Below are 20,551 nucleotides of genomic sequence, written 5' to 3' on the forward strand. Positions count from 1 at the left end.
TTTTAGCAAGCCTTGCGAAATCCACATGCTGTCCGGCGAACGGAACTGGGCTGCTGAATTGCGGTACGCTGTGTCCGCCTCCGATATAATCTGAGCGCTGGGCAGGGTTGCGCCCTGGGGCATTAAATGGGCGTGGCCGGACGACTCTTTCCACATTACAGTAGCTCTGCCCTTATCCATCATGGCGAGCGTAAACGTCACTCAGCTCTACACAGCGAGTAGCGGCCGCCTAGTTGCATTGCTTTGACTTGAAAGGGCAGGCTTGCCCGAACCTAAGATGGCGCCTGTCCGCTTCAATAAGATCCCCTGAAAAGCAAAGAAGCGCATCGCTCACCATTGACATGTGGGCTGGGTGGTGCCTCGCCTCCAGCCACGCCCCCATTCCCAGCGCGCTTTGCGCTGGGCTGACAGGTGGGGCTGGGTTTAGAGAACCCAAAATGGCGGACTTTGAGGATCGGGTGTCGGATGAAGAGAAGGTAATAAGTTGTCCGGGGAAGAGCAGAGGGCTGTTTCTGTGTTCTTCGGGCACAAAACGATTATTTTGTGCACATAGCGAAGCGGTATCCTCCTTCTCGGTTCTTCTTGCTGGTGTTTCTAAGGCTCCTGAAAGTGTGAAGCCTCGTGAGCTGAAGGTTCCTTTTACTTCCTCGATTTCGAGAGACTCGTTTTCTCTGCTTTCCCCCCCCCCACCTGCCGTGTCTCTTTTAATAAGTTCAACTGCAAGAACATTCGCCAGTGCCTCTTTCGACTGATGGGGGACTAAATTGTATGACAGGCTGTCCCCGATTTCCCGTTTTATTGACATCTTCCTTTGCTTTATGGGAAAATGCATACGCTCATCTACGATGCCGCTCTGATCGCCTGATAGTTAGTTACCGGTTTATTTGTTTTACCGGTCCGGTATTTATTTACTACATCTTAATCTTGACTGTTTTATTGTCACGACAACCTGTGGCGGGGATTGTGCTGTTCCTGTGAAGTGACAACCCTTATGAACGTTATTTTGCGCTTCAGCTGTTGCAGTGTCCCTTGAAGGAATTCCCCAGTGTAGGAGAAATCCCAACATTGTTAGCCTAACAAAATAACATTCCTTGCTAAGAAATGTAGTATTGAACCCACAGTACTCATTTTGTTCTCTCAGGATCACAGGTAAGCGATTTTTGTGGAGAGCTGAGGAGCAGTTTGAAAGGATTGTTATCTCCTATGTATAAATTTCATTGTTGATCCTGGAGAAACAGGTTTTACACGTTTCAAAGCAATTTGCCAGGGTCGGCATTGGGGCAGAAGAAATGTGTGTGCCATATAGGAAGCTATATTTCTCAATCACTTTCAGCTATCCTATTGCCTGTCCAGTCTACAAACATGTCTCTTGATCTTTAATTGAATATGCTTTTGACCCAGGGAATTTTTTCTTTTGCATTTCTGCTATGCCATCAGAGCACCTCTCGCATGGGAAGGAATACAAAGGAGTGCTACATCCAGGCTATGGAATTTGTTTGATCAAATAATAGTAGGTGTGGTTATACATGAATTATAAAAGTGTAAGGAAATAATTGTCCTGTGCTAGAGGCAGGAGGTGGAAGCAGTTGAGTGACAGGAACAGTGTCATACAGTTCAGTGTAGTTACGTTAGTTTTTTCGCCTTACCTGTGGCTCCTAGACACTTTCTGAGGAAATACAATCATCAAACCTTCTAGTGTTCTAATAAAGGTAATCTTATTTGCTTTCCACCCAAGTGTTTAGCTAGTGACTTGGAAGCAAATGCTTGTTTGATCTGCAACATAGCTGAGAGAACCATGCCAGGTAAAGAATGGGATGGGTGTATGTGTGTGAGAGCGCATACCGTACAGACTACTGCAGCTAATACAGGGCATATACCTACCTTTCTGTTTCTAATCAGTTTTCTTCTAACTAAGTCACTTGCAAGGAAGTGGAAATGCAAAATGCTGATCGCTTTACAGATAGATTTGATGGACTCTTTTGCTCCTGGAGCTTTATCCTATAGTGTTCAAATTTGAGGGGGGTGGAATATCCATGATTATGACATCTTGACAGCAGGATATGAGAAACAAGGTGTGTGAATACTTGTCTGAGATTGAATATGGTAACTAGGCAGTTTCTTGTCCCTTCTTTCCAGTTGCACATAAGCAAATCGTGTAAGTATGCACATATTTTTGTAGCTCTTCTCTGGTCATGGGCAAGCATCTTAAAGCTAGCCAGAAAGATAGGGAAACAGACATCCACTCCATTCAGTGATTGCTGCTAATCTGCAGAAGTTGCATTTTTGCTTACTTTAGCTTATTTTGGCTACTATGGCAGATGACACAGAAAGCTGAACAGCAGCAAATGAGACCTTGTTTTTATACTGTAGGCCCAGTCTTGGCACTTAATGACTTATTGAGTTCTGCTAATTTCTCCACTGTCCAAACGCTATTCCTTTCAGTTTATAGTACTTAATTTAAATCTGAGTGAAAACAGTTCACAAAGTGCACAGCAAAGAGTTCTTTATGCAAAATTACGGTATTCGGATAGTAAGGTAAAGGGACCCTTATAGGTCCAGTTGTGGACGACTCTGGGGTTGCGGTACTAATCTCGCTTTACTGGCCGAGGGAGCCGGCGTACAGCTTCCGGGTCATGTGGCCAACATGACTAAGCCACTTCTCGCGAACCAGAGCAGTGCACAGAAACGCTGTTTACCTTCCCGCCGGAGCGGTACCTATTTATCTACTTGCACTTTGACGTGCTTTTGAACTGCTAGGTTAGCCGGAGCAGGGACTGAGGAACGGGAGCTCACCCTGTTGCGGTGATTCAAACCGCCGACCTTCTGATCGGCAAGCCCTAGGCTCTGTGGTTTAGACCACAGCGCCACCCACGTCTCTTATTCACATAGTAAAGAGATGCAAAAAAAATTGGGCTGAGGGCACCATGAAACCTAGAATCTGTATAGTAAGAAATTACAAGGAAGTGTTGATTTGGATACATTGCATAGTTTAAAACCTGCAGGTTATGTATTGGGAATTTCAGCTTTAAATTTAGTAAGATTGCTGTAGGACGTGGCAATGAATTGCTAATTCAGCAAAGGCTAGAATTACTGTAGTCACAATATTTGACTGCAGTCTGTCTGAATATGTAGAGTCTGCATGTACCCATGACAACCCAAATACAGTAACCTTTATTTTGGTGCATTTTCTGCTCCAGAGAAGGGAAATCAATTTCTTCCAGCTTTGTTTTCATGTGAAATTGAAGCAGATGGGGACCTGTCTGCATTAGTACACTAAGAAAACAGAAGTCAAAATTGCAGGTTGTTGATAAGCTTGAAAATAGTCCTTACCACACCAAATAACTAGAACTTTGCTCAGTTTAACAAAGGCAAATGCATTATTTTTTAGCTTAGCCATAGCTGCTATGCCTTTATTTTTCTAAAGAAATAATATAAGGCTGTGTGATTTAATGTATATGTTTGTTTTTCCCTTGCTGCTTGGACACATTCATAACTTGATATAGGTATCTTGTCAGAGAGAATGGAAATGAAAATAGATTTCAGCACACTGATGAACACACACTTTTTGATTAGTTGAGTTTGGATCTGAAATCTGAAAACAGTCAAAAAAAGTTTTAGTACCTGTGATGAATTTGATAGGACTGTGTCCACAATAGATTTGTGTTTTAATAAATTGCTATTAGTTGGATTATAAAAGACCGCAAAAGGGTTGTATTTCCCCCCCCCTTGCTTTCAGTTTCTCATTTTGACTGCTTATTATTTTTTGGGTACCCCGAGAGATAATTGTAGGTGAAGATGGTCAAATGAGGGGAAATGGATCCGATACTCTCCATTGAAATGAATCCTGGTGCTTGTTAGACAAAGTAATATGTTCTTTGAGCACAGTATTTGTAGGAGTGCTTTAATGCAACCAGAGCGTCATGCTTACTGCTTACAGATGCACTTTCTAATAAAAGCACATGCTATAGTTTGAAGGAGCCATCTAGGGCAATGCTTTGGAAAGTCTTGGGGGAAATTACAGGGTAAACTTATTTCTAGACGTTGCTTTTCAGTAATTTTCACCAGGGAATTATTAATGCCCAGCCCCCCAGTTAACAGCGGTGGCAGCTTGGGAGTGGTGGGAGGATATACTCCATTCCTTATTCTTCTTTTATACAGATTCATGTTTCAGAATCAAAATATAGCAGTCCCTTTTCTTCCTTGGCATTATGATATGATAGACACAGTGTTCTAGTTCTGTTACATACACCAAAAGGCAGAGGAGGCTTTGTTCCCAGCTATGTGCCTCTCAGGGCTACATCTATGTGGGTGGCGTTTGGGGGGGGAAGGAGGATTGGAGCAGGTTTCTTTTAGGTAATATGGTGCTGCAGTATGTATAAGGCCAACTTGTGCGGTGCTCTTAGAATCATGACAGTACAATTGTGCATCTGTTTCAGGTCCAATGATGCTTACATGGGGGGTTGGGAGAGGGGAAGTACCTGTAGTGGGGGACACGTTGTGCTCCTTCTGGGGTAGTCTGTCCACCTTTGGTCCCAGCCCTGCACTCAGCTTTCACCTAGAAGCTGTCAGCATGAGACAGCGGCCACACTCCAGGAAACAGCTTCAAATGGCTGGCTAAACCAGGTGAGGGTGACTGATGAGTTTCAAACCCTACATGGACTTCCCCTACATGCAAAGACAAGCTCTGGTGGAATGAGCAAATGGCGGGTCTTGTGGTCAAGAAGGTAGTTTCTGCACATGTTGTAAAGGGAAATGAGGGGCAGATGAGGCTTGCCTACCTGGGAAGGTAGCCATAGGAGAAGAAATACAGTGGTACATCGGTTGTCAAACGTAATCCGTTCCGGAAGACCATTCGACTTCCGAAATGTTCAACAACTGAGATGCAATGGGCGGTCAGCAAATTCCATTGAGAAAATGGAGAAACAGGCTTCGTAAGCCGTTTGACTTCCGAGGCTCGTTTGAAAATGGAAGCATTCACTTCTGGGTTTTCAGCATTCGGGTTTCGAATCGTTCGGCTTCCGAGATGCTCGAAAACTCAAGTTCCACTGTACTCTGAGCCTAAACCTCTGCTGCCTTGAGGGATATCTTTGGGAGAAGAAAATGCTAAGGGGTAAACCATCCACAAATCCAGAATGGAGTCGGTTGTATGGCACCTTGTACAGCTAAGCTGGTGCCAAATGTATCGTTTTGCTTTCCTTTGGACCACATCAGCGAGGGGGGGTGTCTTGTCATCTGAGCAGCCCAGGACCTCCATACACATTGCCCTGGCTTGCACCCTCAGGAGGTCACTTCACTGCTGGTAACACAGTGGTTTGACTTCACTCCCGGAGGCACACACCATTCTCTCTTGAGACAGACGAATGCCAACAACAACAAAGCTTGTTTTTATCATCTAACTAGGCATGCCAATGTTTAAATACAATTAAATCTGCCTTGGATCCACGTCATGTGTTTTTTCCCCCCTCTGACATGCGTTAAAATTTGGAAAAAGCATATAGATAGTAGCTTTGTGTGATGGTGGGAGTGTATTTTTGCTGAGCAAATGCCACTTGGGAAACTCGCATAGATCAGCTTGTTCACCAGTGTAGGACAATTGAATACAGGCAGTAACCCAGGCTTCTTCAAACTCGGCCCTCCAGATGTTTTGAGACTACAATTCCCATCATCCCTGACCACTGGTTCTGCTAGCCAGGGATCATGGGAATTGTAGGCCAAAAACATATGGGGGGCCGAATTTGAGGAAGCCTACAGTAATCATTTCATGCAGGGGTTCTGTTCCCAGCCTCCATGCATGTCGGTGGAGCATGTATAAGCACGCCACACCCCGTTCCACTGTCTTCTGGGTCCAAAAGGACCTGCTCATCACAATCGCATATCAGTTGGACCTGCCTAAAATGGTCACCGCCTGTATATGAAGTGGGCTTTAATATCTATGGCTGTAATCCCATGTTTGCTTCCCTCAGAGAAAGTTTTGTTGCTTTATGTATATGTATTGCTTTCAATGAAGTTTTTATTCAACCATCTTTTTCTAGCCTAGAAAACATGAAACTCATCCTATATCAATCTCAATCCCTTGTACTCATTTCTAATCTAGGTATCCCTAATATCTCTTTAGATAGATTGGTATCCTTTGTACTTTAGGAGGAATTTGAAGTCCCTCAGTCACCTCATAACTGTTCTGATTTAATGCTGACCTGGAGCATTTGCTTTCCTAACCAGGCATCCTCAGCAAATGAATTGCATCACAGGCAACTGGTGACTGGGAGATATGTAGTAAGCACATAGATGTCTGAATCCCATTTTTTTAAAAAAAAACCTTTGAGGCAGTCTGACAGAACTGCAGATATTCCTGAAGTCAACAGGAGAGTATTATTATTACTTCTGCCAAAGTCTGTCATCTTATGATCAATAGTAAAAGAACTATTACTTGAAAATATTTTTTTCACTTTGAGTGCCATTTGACTCGATTTACTTGGATGTTCATTTGATGTGAAAACTAGGCCTGTTGATATATAACGTGGACCTTAGGATCTCGATCACAAATTTTGGGGATGTTAAATTTTTACATTGTGTATCTTTATATGGAAGAGAGGACATGACAACAGATCATAATAAATTTGTTTTAATACCAGAAGGGACAATCTCTCTTCTTTAGGGTATCTATACCTGTAGCAGTTGTGTTGATGAGGAAGTTTCAACATCATAATCCTGCATAAAATGGAAAATCTGAACCTTGTATACATGACTGGGAAAGGTACAGAAGCTCTAACTTTGATTGTCCCCTGTGATTTAACAGTCTTTCAGTGGCCCGTTTTATGCATGTTGCAGTTTGCTGTTGCCCACCCCCAAAAGAGGAACATAACTAATTAGTTCGGGGTTTATCAAATAGGATAACCAGGGACTTTCAAGGGCATCAGTTTGCACTGTTAACTGGATTGCAATATGACACTGCTGTGGCTGCACCTGTTGCAACCATGCATGTTGTGTGGCTTCAACTGCGGCCACTGCTAAATATCTGTTTAAGAGCACAGACTGAAGCCCATCTGATTTATTTGCAGGTGCGTATAGCTGCAAAATTCATCACTCATGCACCTCCTGGGGAATTCAATGAAGTGTTTAATGGTAAGTTAAAAAACCGAAATGATTCATATAAGTTCTCCATTTTATTAGTTAACAAAATAATCACTGAATGCTTATGAGGCGATACTGAACTATTTAAGACCAAAGTTCTTGCTGTTGGGGTTACTGTCATTCAAAAATAGGGAATTTGGTGTTTTTAATAAATAACTCGCTTTTAAAATGTCTTCTGTACCAAAAATTGCAGATTGCTTGTGAGTGTCTTGGCTTTTGGTGGTCTTGCATTTTATATACGTAGGCCTTTCCCCAACATCTTATTTTTTTGTGTGACAGGGCAATTGGGGCTATGCAAACAAATAGCTGCTATGCTGCTGCCTGGTTCAAGTAGCTGGGAAGGAAGATAAAACTACATATGCTGCTTCCTGCTGAGTGAACATGAATGCTTTTATGGTGCCAATATACATGTAAAGTGGGAACTTCAGTTGTTGTTGCTTATTATTTATTAAATTTGTATACCGCACTTCATCCGTAGATCTCAGGGCAGTTCACAACATAAAGTTACCTCCAGTAGTTCATAAAGAAAAGGTGTTCAGGAGCCGTGCTTGAACTGTCCAAGTAGCACTTGTATTTTTGTCAACTGCCTCCGTAGTAACATTCAAGATTATTGGTCTTCTCTGGAGCCATTCATGGAAATGCAAAATTTCACACACAAAGGGTATCTGTCCTCCAGTGTGCTTCTTTTTGATATCCAGGGATGCAGGTGGTGCTGTGGGTTAAACCACAGAGCCTAGGACTTTCTGATCAGAAGGTCGGTGGTTCGAATCTCTGCAACGGGGTGAGCTCCCGTTGCTCGGTCCCTGCTCCTGCCAACCTAGTAGTTCGAAAGCACATCAAAGTGCAAGTAGATAAATAGGTACCGCTGCGGCAGGAAGGTAAATGGTGTTTCCGTGCGCTGCTCTGGTTCTCCAGAAGCGGGTTAGTCATGCTGGCCACATGACCCAGAAGCTGTACGCCGGCTCCCTCGGCCAATAAAGCGAGATTAGCTCCGCAACCCCAGAGTTGGTCACGACTGGACCTAATGGTCAGGAGTCCCTTTACCTTTACCTTTTATCACTCTAGTAGAGAATTTTAGCCTGGTTTTTGTTTAAGAAATAAAGGGGGGGTTCTGATTCCCACCCACGTAGTCAGCTATATGCTTAGGCACCATCTAAAAATGGGCGTATAATTGATTTCCCTCCACTCCAGTCTGAATAATTCTTTAACTCTTTGAAACCTAATTCTTTGACATATACTGTACTAAGAAAAATACTGCCTCAAAAGGAAATACCTTTCAGAAGTACTTAGTATATCGGAAGATATTCTAAATGCAACACACTTTCTTTATTTTTCTGCTAAAAGCTCTCACATTCCTAAAAAATGAGAACTATTTTTTGTGAACAAATTTTTTGGTATCCAATCCAAACAATTTGTTGTTCAAACATTTATCTGTGTGCTAGTAAACATTATATTGAAGCAGTGCAATTGTTGCTCATCTGTATGAATGTTTTCTTCTTCTTTTTTAGATGTCCGGTTGCTGCTTAACAATGACAATCTTCTTAGGGAAGGGGCAGCACAGTAAGTACTCCTTATTTTATGTTAGGATCTGTGTTAGCTCAAGCTATGCAATTTGTTCATAAACCACTTCAGTAAAGCTTGAAATAGGAAGGATGGAGGGATTGTTGTATATAATTGTTTTCAATACTGATGGGAGTTTGTTCAATATAAACCTGCCAACTATAGAAATTGTATGCTTTCTGCAGTGGTGAAATATTAATAGAGGGCCATAATTTGCAAATATGTTTGAACACAGTAGGGCTATGTGTGTTTTCTTTCTGCAGAGTCAGGATCTAATATTTTCTTACTTGTTTTCTGTCTCTTACAGTGCATTTGCCCAGTACAACATGGATCAGTTCACTCCTGTGAAGATAGAAGGATATGATGATCAGGTAAATTATTCTCCTTTCGATTCTCCATGGTGTTTGCATATTGAACTTCATGTGTAACTAGATATTAAGACCTCTTCTGTGCCTGGTCTCCCCCATCCCCTTTATGCTCGCAAAATGCTTGTTCTTGTGGGAATGATTAACGGTTAGAGATCTTGGGGTGTCATTCAGGTTGCATACATTGGCACTGGACATCATGTGTTTGGTGAAGGAGAGAATTTTGAGCATGCCTGCATTTTAAAGCAATATAAAAAATGTAGTACTGTTTTAAAATGTGGCGCAGTACTGATTTAAAGTATTGAATTTGGTGAGAAGCTGGAGAGATTATGGCTGGCTTCACTGCTTATTGCCCAAAACCTCCTCCAACTCCCCCTGCAGGAACAGGAAGCTCTATAGTCTCAGGATGGGTGGAATAGGGTGAAGACAAGACTGCACCCTAGCTAAGGGGAATGTGACTTCTGGCTACATGTTGGGGAAAGCAAGCAGGTGATTCATCATGTGCACAAGCTTTCCTTAAATGTGCTTCAACCATATGTTCCCTCCCCCCCCCCGCCATACCTCTTGCTATTTCTTTACTCCCCCAGAGGACTGAATCGTCAAGCAGCAACTAAGCATGGCTGGCTTTAATGCCTTTAAGGCAGTATCATCTTGAACAAACTGTAGGTATCCAGCACAGCCTCAAAAGCACTTCAGGTCCGAAGGTGGACTTGAGAGATGATACCAGCAAGGTAGTGAAGCAAGAAGAGGGCAGCTGGAGCAAAGGGAGAAAATGCTTTGTCAAGGGCATTGAGGTGGGGTGACAATGATGGGAGGGGGAGGGCTTACCAAGTTTTATGGAGAATATACTAATTAATGTTGAGTTTGAAAAGAGATATAAGGCTTCCTGTTCAGCAAAGCTGTTGAGTAGTCTCTTCCTTGAGGAAGATGCTTGCCTCATAGGGGTTTTCCACCTTTCCAGGAAGCTAGTGGTGGTGCAGGGTTACACATTAGCCACTGATATGATCCAGTTTTGTGCTTCTGCCTTTCCTTAACTTGTCCCTTTCAGAATTGGGTTACTTAATGTTTCTCAAGGGTCCCTCCTGCAAACAGAGAAGGATCTATCTTTTTTTTTTTAATGTACAGTGGTACCTCGGTTTAAGAACAGCCCTGTTTACGAACTTTGCAAAACCAGAAAGAAAGGAATCCAAACGGTGGAAGGGCACCGGTGGTGGGAGGCCTCGTTAGGGAAAGTGTGCCTCGGTTTAAGAACGATTTCGGTTTAAGAATGGACTTCCGGAACGGATTAAGTTCGTAATCCGAGATACCACTGTACCTGAAACAAGAGCCAAGGAAGCCTGTAGGAAGGTGCACTCACAATGGCTTGCTAGTGTTCTAACTATAATGGTGTTTTTTTTCTTTTTAAGGTTTTAATTACGGAACATGGTGATCTTGGTAATGGTCGATTTCTAGACCCAAGGAACAAGCTTTCCTTTAAATTTGATCATTTAAGGAAAGAAGCAAGTGATCCCCAGCCAGAGGACACAGATGCAGCGCTGAAGACCTGGAGGGATGCCTGTGATGGTGCACTAAGGGCCTATGTGAAAGATCACTATCCACATGGCTTCTGTACTGTTAAGTATCCAATGTTCTTCTCTGGTGACTCATTGTTCTTATGTTGACTAATGTAAAGTACAGAAAAAGTTGACTCTACCAGTGACATAGATGTCGTTAGCTAACAATAGTAGCACTTTGCTTTTTCTGTGTTGCAATGGGAGGTTTAAAAAGTGTGTGTGCTACTTACACATGGCCTAGAAATATGAAAGCTGAATTAAATAACCTTGAAATGTATTTTATAGGCTTCAACCAACTCCAGCATCTTCCCTATTCTGGCTACAAAATGGAACCAAAATATTCCCTCCCTTTCCCCCTTGACAGAAGGACAAGTGTAAAATGGTGCTGTGCTTAAATGACATACAGTGTATGTTTGACATTTAAACAAAATGGAAGAGAAATCCATTTGGATATGCAGGCAAAAAGGGAGTATAGGATAACAAATTGGCACCCAAGTAACACAGCATTAGTCAGGAAAGCAGGCTGTTGTGTGTCAGCCTGATGCTCTTTAGAACTGGTTTTACCAAGAAATTGGGTGCCCTTTGGATGTTACAGCTGTTGCATGGGAACTGTTTTTCCATGGGTTTATTACATGGTATTGATGCACTATTTACAAGTCTGTCAGCACATGGACAGGAGCATTTGCATAACTCTTGCTTTACAATTGTCATCTGACTGAAATTGAGATGACAATTGGGTAGCAATTTGTCTGCTGCTCATGGTGGTGGGCCATGCCTGGAATAAACCTACAGAAAAGTGTATCCCACTCTGCTGCTATAATATCTAAAGCCAGGTGAGTTTGAAGTTTTTGTGTTCTCTTATGTAAGCTTCTCTTCTGGAAATAGGTTTACAGTAAGACAATAGATGGGCAGCCAACAGTCATTGCTTGCATTGAGAGTCACCAGTTTCAGCCCAAAAACTTCTGGTAAGCATGTCTCTGATACATAATCTTTATTCAGCACAAATTAATCCACACTGGTCCATATTATCCTTCATGGCTTGAAAAAGGGAACTATCTGCTGTGACTTAATGGACCATCTTCTCTGGAAGTTTAAATTCCTCAGGGGCAGACCTGTTCTTCTTTGGACCAAACTATGTGGACATTAAAAATGCAAATAACATCAGGTGGGGGCTGATAATCTTAATCGTAGCAGGTGTAGAGGGGGGATTTAACCCTTCCATCCTTTGAAGCTGGCATTTGCGCTTGTGTGAAATCACCCATTGGCATTAATAGGGGATTTCCACCCAGAGCAAGTCTCACCTTAAAAGGAAGGATTTTCCTCAAAACCAAAGCACATGATGAAAGGCTTTCTTTGTCGCCTGTGATCCTGATAATCAGGTCCCATCTATGGACTCAGAATTTTTTAAAAAACCAACCTGCATGTGAAATACAAGGAGGCATTTAATATCTAATTTAGCTGAATCAGAAGAGAGGCAGTAGCCTTACTTGTTTCAAAGCCCAAAGGCCTTAACTGTTGCTTTAATCTACTGTCAGAATAAATTACCACAGGCAAATCATTTGTGTTTTGGACTAAGAGCACACTCCTAGTGCTCTTTTGTATAACTTAATTTTGCCTATTTCATTACAATTAAAAAAAGCAGTAGTTCACTGGAAGCTCTGCTTTCAGAATGTGGATAGAGTTCAGCTGTGAAGTAGTGTTCATCTGCATAGGAGTTGTCAGCTATATAAATTCCAAGCAAATCTGCCTGAACAAGTGAGACTAGTAAACAATTAGCCTGCTTCAATAAACCTATGGTGGAGGGAGGACTTGTCCAGTTCACTTTTGCTCTAAGGAGCTATTTGGTCACTGCAAGTGTCTGATCTGTTTCTGTGTAGGAATGGGCGCTGGAGGTCAGAATGGAAGTTTACCATCACACCACCTACAGCTCAGGTGGTTGCAGTGCTCAAGATCCAGGTCAGTTATACAGAAGCAATGCCAGCAAATGCAATGAGGCTTCCTTCAGCAATTTCTACATGTCTTGGCTTAAAGAAAACCTTTCGGTTTAGTCTAGATTGATGAAATTAGTGCTTTGTCGGTTGGTACCTTCCCAGAGTAGAACTTTCGAAGCTACAAGTTAACATGCCTGACTGCATAAAAAGGCTCTCACTGATTTGCATAGCCAAGATGAAATGTGCTGGAGCATGATGCAGCCCCACTTTGGTGTTTAAGGCAACAAAGCCCTGTATTCTGCTTTATCTACAATACAATTGAAATTGAGACTAACTGAGCCTTTTTAAAAGCTTATCGGCGGCAAAGTCTTTGTCTAGTTGGCCATAGTGATTCTTCATGATACAATGGCTGTTCAAAAAGAAAGATATTGGTTGGATCATTTTTTAAAAGACTTTTGGGAAATGATGCATATTATGAGAAGAGGCTAAACTGCTGTTGAGATGTTTAGCTTTGGGGTTGGGAGGTGGAGCTTTCCCTTCTGCCTATACAGTACTTAGCACAACATAGTCCCCCAGGCAGTGCTAGAGGCTTAAATACTACTTAAAAATATGGGTTTTATTTTAATCTAGGTGCATTACTATGAAGATGGTAATGTGCAGCTGGTGAGTCACAAAGACATACAGGATTCTGTAGCAGTGTCGGTGAGTGCAGCAAGTTTCTGTTGTACTACATATAATTTTACTTTCAAACCTGGGGTGGGGGGGGAGAGGGAAGGCTTTTACTGAAGTGAGTACCATTCTCAAGTAGAAAACTAGTACCATGAACTGCTTATTTAGAAGGAGCAATGCAGGAAGGCATGCTCTATAGATGAATTCATATGTCCAAAACCACTCTATGCTTGAGGGGGTGTTTCTCTGAGGGAGCTCTGCCATTAAGGGGCTGCAGGACTATGCTGCTTTCTCTGGTCTCATCCCTGGCATCTGCAGGGGGGAGCCTACATGTGTATGCTTTCTTAGGATGACATTTTCAGTTCCCTTAGAAATTTACATGCATAGGCCCTGCAGATATTCATGCCTAACACATGGATATCGGGAGAACTGTGTGACCTTGGGAGTGGGACTGTTTCTATCACTCAGGCCAAACTCAAATATCCAAGCAGTTGCTGATGAGTGTTTGTGGGCAGCAGGGCATTTGTAAGAAACACTCCAGGCTTCAGGAAGTATTCTTTCTCCAGGCTTAATGTCAGGAACAACAGCTTTATCTACATGCTGTACCACATTCATACTTTCTCTCAATATATTTTATCACAATCCCAGAATTGCAAAGAAACCATGTTTTTATTGGAACAGTGCTGACGCATACTTGTCCAATTTGCACAATAATTTCCAAAATACATAAAAAAAAATTAAAAAAATGTCCAGCAGCACCTTAGAGACCAAGTTTGTTCTGGGTATAAGCTTTCGTGTGCATGCACCCTTCTTCAGATACACTGAAACAGAAGTCACCAGACCATTATATATAGTGGGAGGGTGGGGTGGGGTTTTTCTCAGAAGGGTGGTAGGAGATGGGTGATCTGATATAATGGTCTGGTGGCTTCTGTTTCAGTGTTTCTGAAGTACATGCACACGAAAGCTTATACCCAGAACAAACTTAGTTAGTCTCTAAGGTGCTACTGGACAATTTTTTTGTTTATTTTGACTTTGTCAGACCAACACAGCTACCTACCTGAATCTAGTTCCAGATTACATATCATCGTTCCCTGTTCCCAAAATTTTAATCTTCAGTGTATTGCTGGGGGAGGTGGAGAGAGAGATCAGGTCACATGTTTGATCTCTTAAGACAAAGGACAGCAGTCTCTGCCTAAAACTTGCTGATTTTTTTAACTATGTAGCAAAGGAATTTTAAAACATTCACTGTAGTGGTTTTCAAAACACTAACAGGTACACTAACCAATTCCATTAGTCAGTAATCTGTTTAAAAATAATCAAAATATAATGTTCATAACTGACTATATCTTGAGGGATTGGGAGCTGTGGTACTCATGTTCACTCCAAAGCTTGGGTGGGAATGTGAGTTCCCCATGGAACTTTAAGATGTTGACCATGTGTTGATATGCTAATTGTTGCCTGTTCATCTTTATAGAATGATGTCCAAACAGCCAAGGAGTTTATTAAAATCATTGAGCATGCAGAAAATGAGTACCAGGTAAGAGTATTGCTCTTTATCAATATTTGTTTTAAATTAACACTTTTAGATTACGGAAAGAACATTTTATATTCTAAGCTGCATCCAGTTATTGCATTTATATCCCAACTTTGTTCTGTAATAGAACTCAGTAGCGGCTTTCATTGGATTCCCATGCAGTCTGTCGTCCAGGCACTGCCTGGACCTGCCGAACTTCAGCAAGTTTCCCACGTTCAAGGCCCTTCATGCAATGCCCTATGATAATCTGTGTATTATCTCCCCATTTATGTATTTATTTAGTTACTGGATGCACCATAACTGATAAGGAATGTAGTTTTTCTTCTCTATACAGTCATACATGTGGCTGGTGCCCATGGGGTCTGGTAGGACAGAAGGCAAAGAAGCCAACAGGAGGTGGAGCCAGAGACAATGACAGGCAGAGCCAACTGATCTTAGTTTTGCTCCCCATCCACCTCCTTGCTAAGTTCTGCAAAGGCAACACTGAGACTGAGGGGTAAGAAGCCAACAGCTGCTATCACCTCCTGGACTGGTTGTAAGATGGGAGGGGGGTGGCTAAGGAGGAAATGTTAGTTGGTGGGACAGTGCCTCAATTGTCCTAATGGACCAGCCTCCACTGCAAGCATAATTACAGGGTTTATATAATTATGCAAATTGCCTAATAAAGAAAGATCTGGGGCAGGATTTAAAAGTGAATATAACGATAGAATAGAACTATAAAGAGTAGACTTGAGAACAGAAACTCATGAGCAACAATTCTTTTCCCCATTCCCATTCTTAATTATTTGACTCATAACTCCAGGAAATGGATACTTTCCCCATCATGGTAATGTACACTAGGGGCCTGGTTTCTGACCTGGCTCCCTCCCCACCCCCAATGAAGTAGACAGTAGGGCATGACTATGTTGGTTAAGTTATTTCAGAATAATTCGTAATTGCAAATGTCTATATTTCCAGAACATAAGCCTGTAGGTAAGGCACAGGGAACCTCTAGCCTGCCAGGCTTCTAAATCTGGCCCCTAGTGCTTGCACTATACCGCACCCTCTATATATAGTGGTACAAATTCAGACACTTACCTTACATGTCTACTGGATACATCTACAATTTCCAGGGACATCATACAGTTGTCAGTGTATTTATATCATGATCAGGAAAGTTATAAGCTACTTATCTCTGGTTTGCAGAGAAACACAGATTTGGAGAGCCAGCTTTCAGCTGTTACAATGGGCAGCAACACTTCTACCTGTGGACTTTGTGCCCAGGTCTGCAGTCATGAGCAGTGTGAGCTATAGGAATTTCAGTGATCTCATATATGATGTTCAAAGGTTGCTGCACTGGTGCAGTTAGCGTTCCATATGCAGGAGGAGAGGGGGAAGTATCATAGCAGAACTGGAGGAAACAATACACTTGTCATTCAGAATTAAGAGTGGCTCCAAGTACACAGTAGAGTGTTGAAGCCCTGTCCAGATCAGTATGTGGCAATAGTATTGACAGTCTTTAGACCGTGTTAAGTAGGGTGTGGCAGCAGATCTGTTGTGTAGGAAGGGGCTATTTCTTGCTTTTGAAATCCAATCACTCCCATTCTTTTTTTTTCTACATGATTGCAACAATTCTGGATTTAAGCATATGGATCTTCTGTTACCACTAGTCTGGCTCTTGGTTGTCATTGTTAACCATGCAGCTCACCTTAAGGTCCCAGGTGGATTGCAACACTTTAAACTACAACATGAAAAACAGTTTTAAAATTTACAATTACAAAAATTACCATTGTAAGAAATAGTGTGGGTCCTGAAAATATACATTTCATGTGGGGTTCTTTTTAAAGGAACAAAGGAAGCTGCCTTGTACAGAGTCAAATCATTGGTTCATCTAACTCTGCACTGTCTATACTTACTGGTAGGGTTTCAGGCAGGATACTTTCCCAGCCCTACCTGGAAGTGCTTGAGATTGAACCTGAAACCTGTATGCAGATACACTACTAAAGAAGTGTGGCCTTTCCCCAAAGAAAGGAGTCCTAATGTTTCTTTCTTTGCTGTACAGTGTACTAATTTCATGTTTAAGCCTTCACTCAGAAGCTTGCATTGAGGTGACATAAAAAGGCTATACTGTACAGTCGTACTTCGGCTCCTGAACGCCTTGGGAGTTGAACATTTCGGCTCCCGAACAATTGAAAACCGGAAGTAAGTGTTCTGGTTTTCGAACGTTCTTTCGAAAGAATGGAGCTTCCACGGCTTCCAATTGGCTGCAGGAGCTTCGTATCAATCAGAAGCTGTGTATTGTAAGTCGAACATTTCGGAAGTGGAACAGACTTCTGGAACAGATTCTGTTCGACTTCCAAGGTATGACTGTACTTCTACCATTTGTTTGGCCATGTTGGCTGAGTGTACCAAGGGGTAGCTAAAACATGTCAAGAGATAACCAGTCTTAAGGGAACTTGTTTATGTAGCATCAAGCTCTAACCTCTAGTTCACTAACTTGTTTACAGACAGCAATCAGTGAAAATTATCAGACAATGTCAGATACCACGTTCAAAGCCTTACGTCGCCAACTGCCTGTCACCCGCACCAAGATTGACTGGAACAAAATCCTCAGCTACAAGATCGGCAAGGAAATGCAGAATGCTTAAGGACAGAGCAGAGGTGGTGTAGGCAATGTTAGCATGCAAAGAAAGCAAAGCAAAGGTGGTCCTATGCCAAGTAGGTGGGTTCTCTAGTATGTTGGCACTTGTCTAGGGCTTTCAGACTTAACAGGTTTTCTAGCCTTATGGAGGACTGTCAACACACAGCATTGTCTTGTGTTCCGTTTCCCTGCCATGTAAACATAAATTTCCTTTGTAAAAGTAATCATGCATTTCCTAGTAGGCTTTCTTCATTTGGCCACTTTGGGATCAGCACGATCGATCCTTATATTGGTTGGTAAACTTCTTTGCTGAGGAAGTCCTACTAGAAATGCAGGCTGGGTAGTGCTGGAAATATTGTTTCCTTGCCACCAGTCCAGGTATTGTATTCAGCTTAATGGGACTGCTGGCAGCTTTAAGGTGCTGCACTGCACCAGATACAACTTGTCATGACCTGTTCCTCCCCCCCCCCCAAAAAAAAACTGCCAATCACCACCTAGCAATATCCTCTAGGCTTAGCTTTTCATGTTTGCAGGTTGTTTACAAGATTTCTCCCAGAAATCCCAAGAAGGCCAGGTCCTCTGGAAAGGTGTTTTTTGGGAGGAGTTGTTTTTGTTTTTTAAATCCAAAGACTTGAGCCACATTCTCTTCAAGTGAACTACTTTTTTCTTTGTTCTTTCCTGGAAGTACGGTTAATTTAGACATCTGCATTTTTACAGGATGGGTTCTCCATTTTCCTTTTTTAATACTTGTCTGATTGCTGCAGAGATGTTTTGTTTAGATGGAGGAAGAAATTACAGAAATGAAAAACTGTAAATGTTTAATGAACTTTGGGTTTCTTGTGCTTTAATGCTTTGTGGCAAGTTCATTGCATTTGTCCCAGAGATGTATGAATGGACGTGTCTAAATGGTCAATAAAAGATTTGCACCAACGCATTTCTTCGTGTCACCAGTCTTTTGACATGCTCAGAAAACACTGCTTGGTTGACTATTTGTTGAGATTTTAAATCCTTAAAAACTTTGGAGATACTGGGAATTGGTTCCTAACATGAGAATGTTTGCTAAATTGGACCAAAGGCCATTTAGTCCTGAATGCCAATTCTGATACCAGATCGCCAACCATCCTTTGTTGTTTTATTCCCAACACATTTTCTCTGATTGCAGTATTTGTCAGGGGTAATCATTATTGCTGGATCTTTATAGCAAGCTTGCTACAAAGATCCCATTTTTTATATACTGGGTCACTAAAAACAAATCTAGGCCCTGTCATTCCACATAGTATATTTCTGGAAACTTCTTTTTTCTTTATTTTTGTTCATCACTGCTTGCAGGAGGGGGAGCAGGAATCCTGTATAGTTCATGGCAGTGAACAGTATAAAATAAAATACAATGCATCAGTAGATCAGAATCAGTAGATCAGATGGCTATATCAACATAGCAAGATGACCCTCTGGGAAAAGCCTGGGTGAAAAGGTACATTTTAAGCAGGCACCTAAATACCAATACTGTGGTGTCTGCCTGTTTTTCATTGGAATCACATTCAAAAGTGCAAGACTAACAATTTTGATATTGGCAGACATAAGACTAACCTCAGAAGTCTATACTAAGAATGTGTATCCTGATGTGGGAAAACCGCACCTGAGGTCAGTTGCCCAGCCGAGTCCTTTACTCATTAACTGTGATGAGTGACACCCAAGAATTAACTAAAAGCAAAACTTTTATTTCTTGCTTGAGCAGGAAAGGTTACAGCAGTGATCAGGAAATTAATCAGAGGGTGAACCCTGATCTGTTTACACAACAGTTTTTATAGTCATATAGGTTGCACATTCGAGACATCCCGAAATAGTCTTACTGCCAGCTTGACCACAAAGACAGAAGTTTCCACTAGCTATGTATTTCCTGTTTATACCCTTGTTTTAAATGTCATGCCCTTGCACACTCTTGAACCTTTAATTTACACACACACACCCTTACGGTTTGCACTTTCTCTGTTCCTCTTTTAAGTTTGCATTTCAGTGTGATAACAGTGCGAATACATGATTATGTTGTAAGCCTGCAACAAGCTGGCATTTGTCTTGCTTCAATTATGACGAAGATGGAGGTGGTCTTGCTTCAGTTGCAACGCTCCCAAAGATCAAAATGACAAGGCAATGGTATACAAAGTAAGGCATTCCTGGAACTAACCTGGTCCCAACTTATTCTGGCCAGTACAGTATATGCCAATAGCAAGACAATAAACTTGGCCTGGTAGCATATTGGCAACCAATGCAGCAGCAATTTCAGCACAGGTATTATATGCTGTTACTAGGGCATCGCCTACAGTCTTTCTGGAGCATTCTACAACAGCTGCAGCTTCCGAGTAGACATTGAGAAGCGCCCCACATAGAGTGCATTGCAGTGATATAATCTAGAGGTGATTGATGTCTGGACTATTGCTGTTAAGTTATCCTATCCAGGCAAGGCTGCAGCTATTGCACAAGCCAAATATGGCCACCTTCAACTCCAATGGCAGATGGATTTGAGGGCAGCTCAAGGCTACACACTGAACTTTCTGATTGAGGGAAATGTGCTACCATAAGCCCAGACTTCACCAGTGATGCCACTTTGACCAAATACCAAGTTGAGGGTATGCCTCACTCTGTGCATTTGGCTGACAATTTGGGACAACCCCATGGTTGTGACGGAGGCCATGAAGTCTCAAGCTGGCCTCCCTGTGAATGTTGAAGTCTCCTGGGTTCTTCCAACAACTCATTGGAAGCCATCTGCACCAGCTCTGTTGGGGAAGCTGCTGGTTAGTGAAATGAGCAATGTACCACTAACAATCTGCAACCTGTCTCTTTGGCCCAACTCTAGATCAAGATCCTCAAGCCCATTTCCAAGCCACCATGTTTTCCTGATAATGGAGATAGACATCCTATGAATATAGCAACACACACGGTCACGTGCTCCCCCTATCTAACCTTCCCTCAGTGTAGATAATCCACTAGAGCAATACGTACCAAAATCAGTCCGGAATCTAAATTGGAATGGAACCATATAATCAGTTTCATCTAAAACCTCTGGAGTGTCATTGCTACAACTTGCTCATGTACCCTGTCCATTCTCACTTAGGTTAAACATCCCCTTTATTCAGTTTGAAGAAATGTTTCACATAATTCAACGTGGCATTTTACCTTCTCAAATAATCTGG

At 42.1% G+C, this 20,551-nt stretch overlaps 1 protein-coding gene across 2 annotated transcripts; it reads left to right on the forward strand.

The window, feature by feature from the left end:
- Positions 1–365: 365 nt before the first annotated feature.
- On the forward strand, positions 366–18,297 carry CAPZA1 (capping actin protein of muscle Z-line subunit alpha 1). Of its 2 annotated transcripts, none has more exons than XM_053393499.1 (10): positions 366–476; positions 7,059–7,122; positions 8,640–8,691; positions 8,999–9,062; positions 10,463–10,669; positions 11,495–11,574; positions 12,487–12,565; positions 13,171–13,242; positions 14,684–14,746; positions 17,230–18,297. In XM_053393499.1, exons 1-10 carry the CDS (start codon positions 438–440, stop codon positions 17,368–17,370), a joined length of 861 nt encoding a protein of 286 aa, XP_053249474.1. In that variant the 5' UTR covers positions 366–437; the 3' UTR covers positions 17,371–18,297. The 2 variants fall into 2 exon arrangements, with proteins under 2 accessions (XP_053249474.1, XP_053249475.1); XM_053393500.1 differs by lacking the exon at positions 17,230–18,297 and adding an exon at positions 15,546–16,269.
- Positions 18,298–20,551: the final 2,254 nt, after the last annotated feature.

This window comes from Podarcis raffonei, chromosome 6 (assembly GCF_027172205.1).
Source record: "Podarcis raffonei isolate rPodRaf1 chromosome 6, rPodRaf1.pri, whole genome shotgun sequence".
Classification (NCBI taxonomy): domain Eukaryota; kingdom Metazoa; phylum Chordata; class Lepidosauria; order Squamata; family Lacertidae; genus Podarcis; species Podarcis raffonei.

Bases quoted from the DNA above. Each gene is read 5' to 3' on its own strand.
- CAPZA1 (XM_053393499.1), top strand. From the start codon at position 438: ATGGCGGACTTTGAGGATCGGGTGTCGGATGAAGAGAAG. The intron at 477-7,058 runs GTAATAAGTTGT...ATTTATTTGCAG, and splicing joins GGGTGTCGGATGAAGAGAAG to GTGCGTATAGCTGCAAAATT. The intron at 12,566-13,170 runs GTCAGTTATACA...ATTTTAATCTAG, and splicing joins TTGCAGTGCTCAAGATCCAG to GTGCATTACTATGAAGATGG.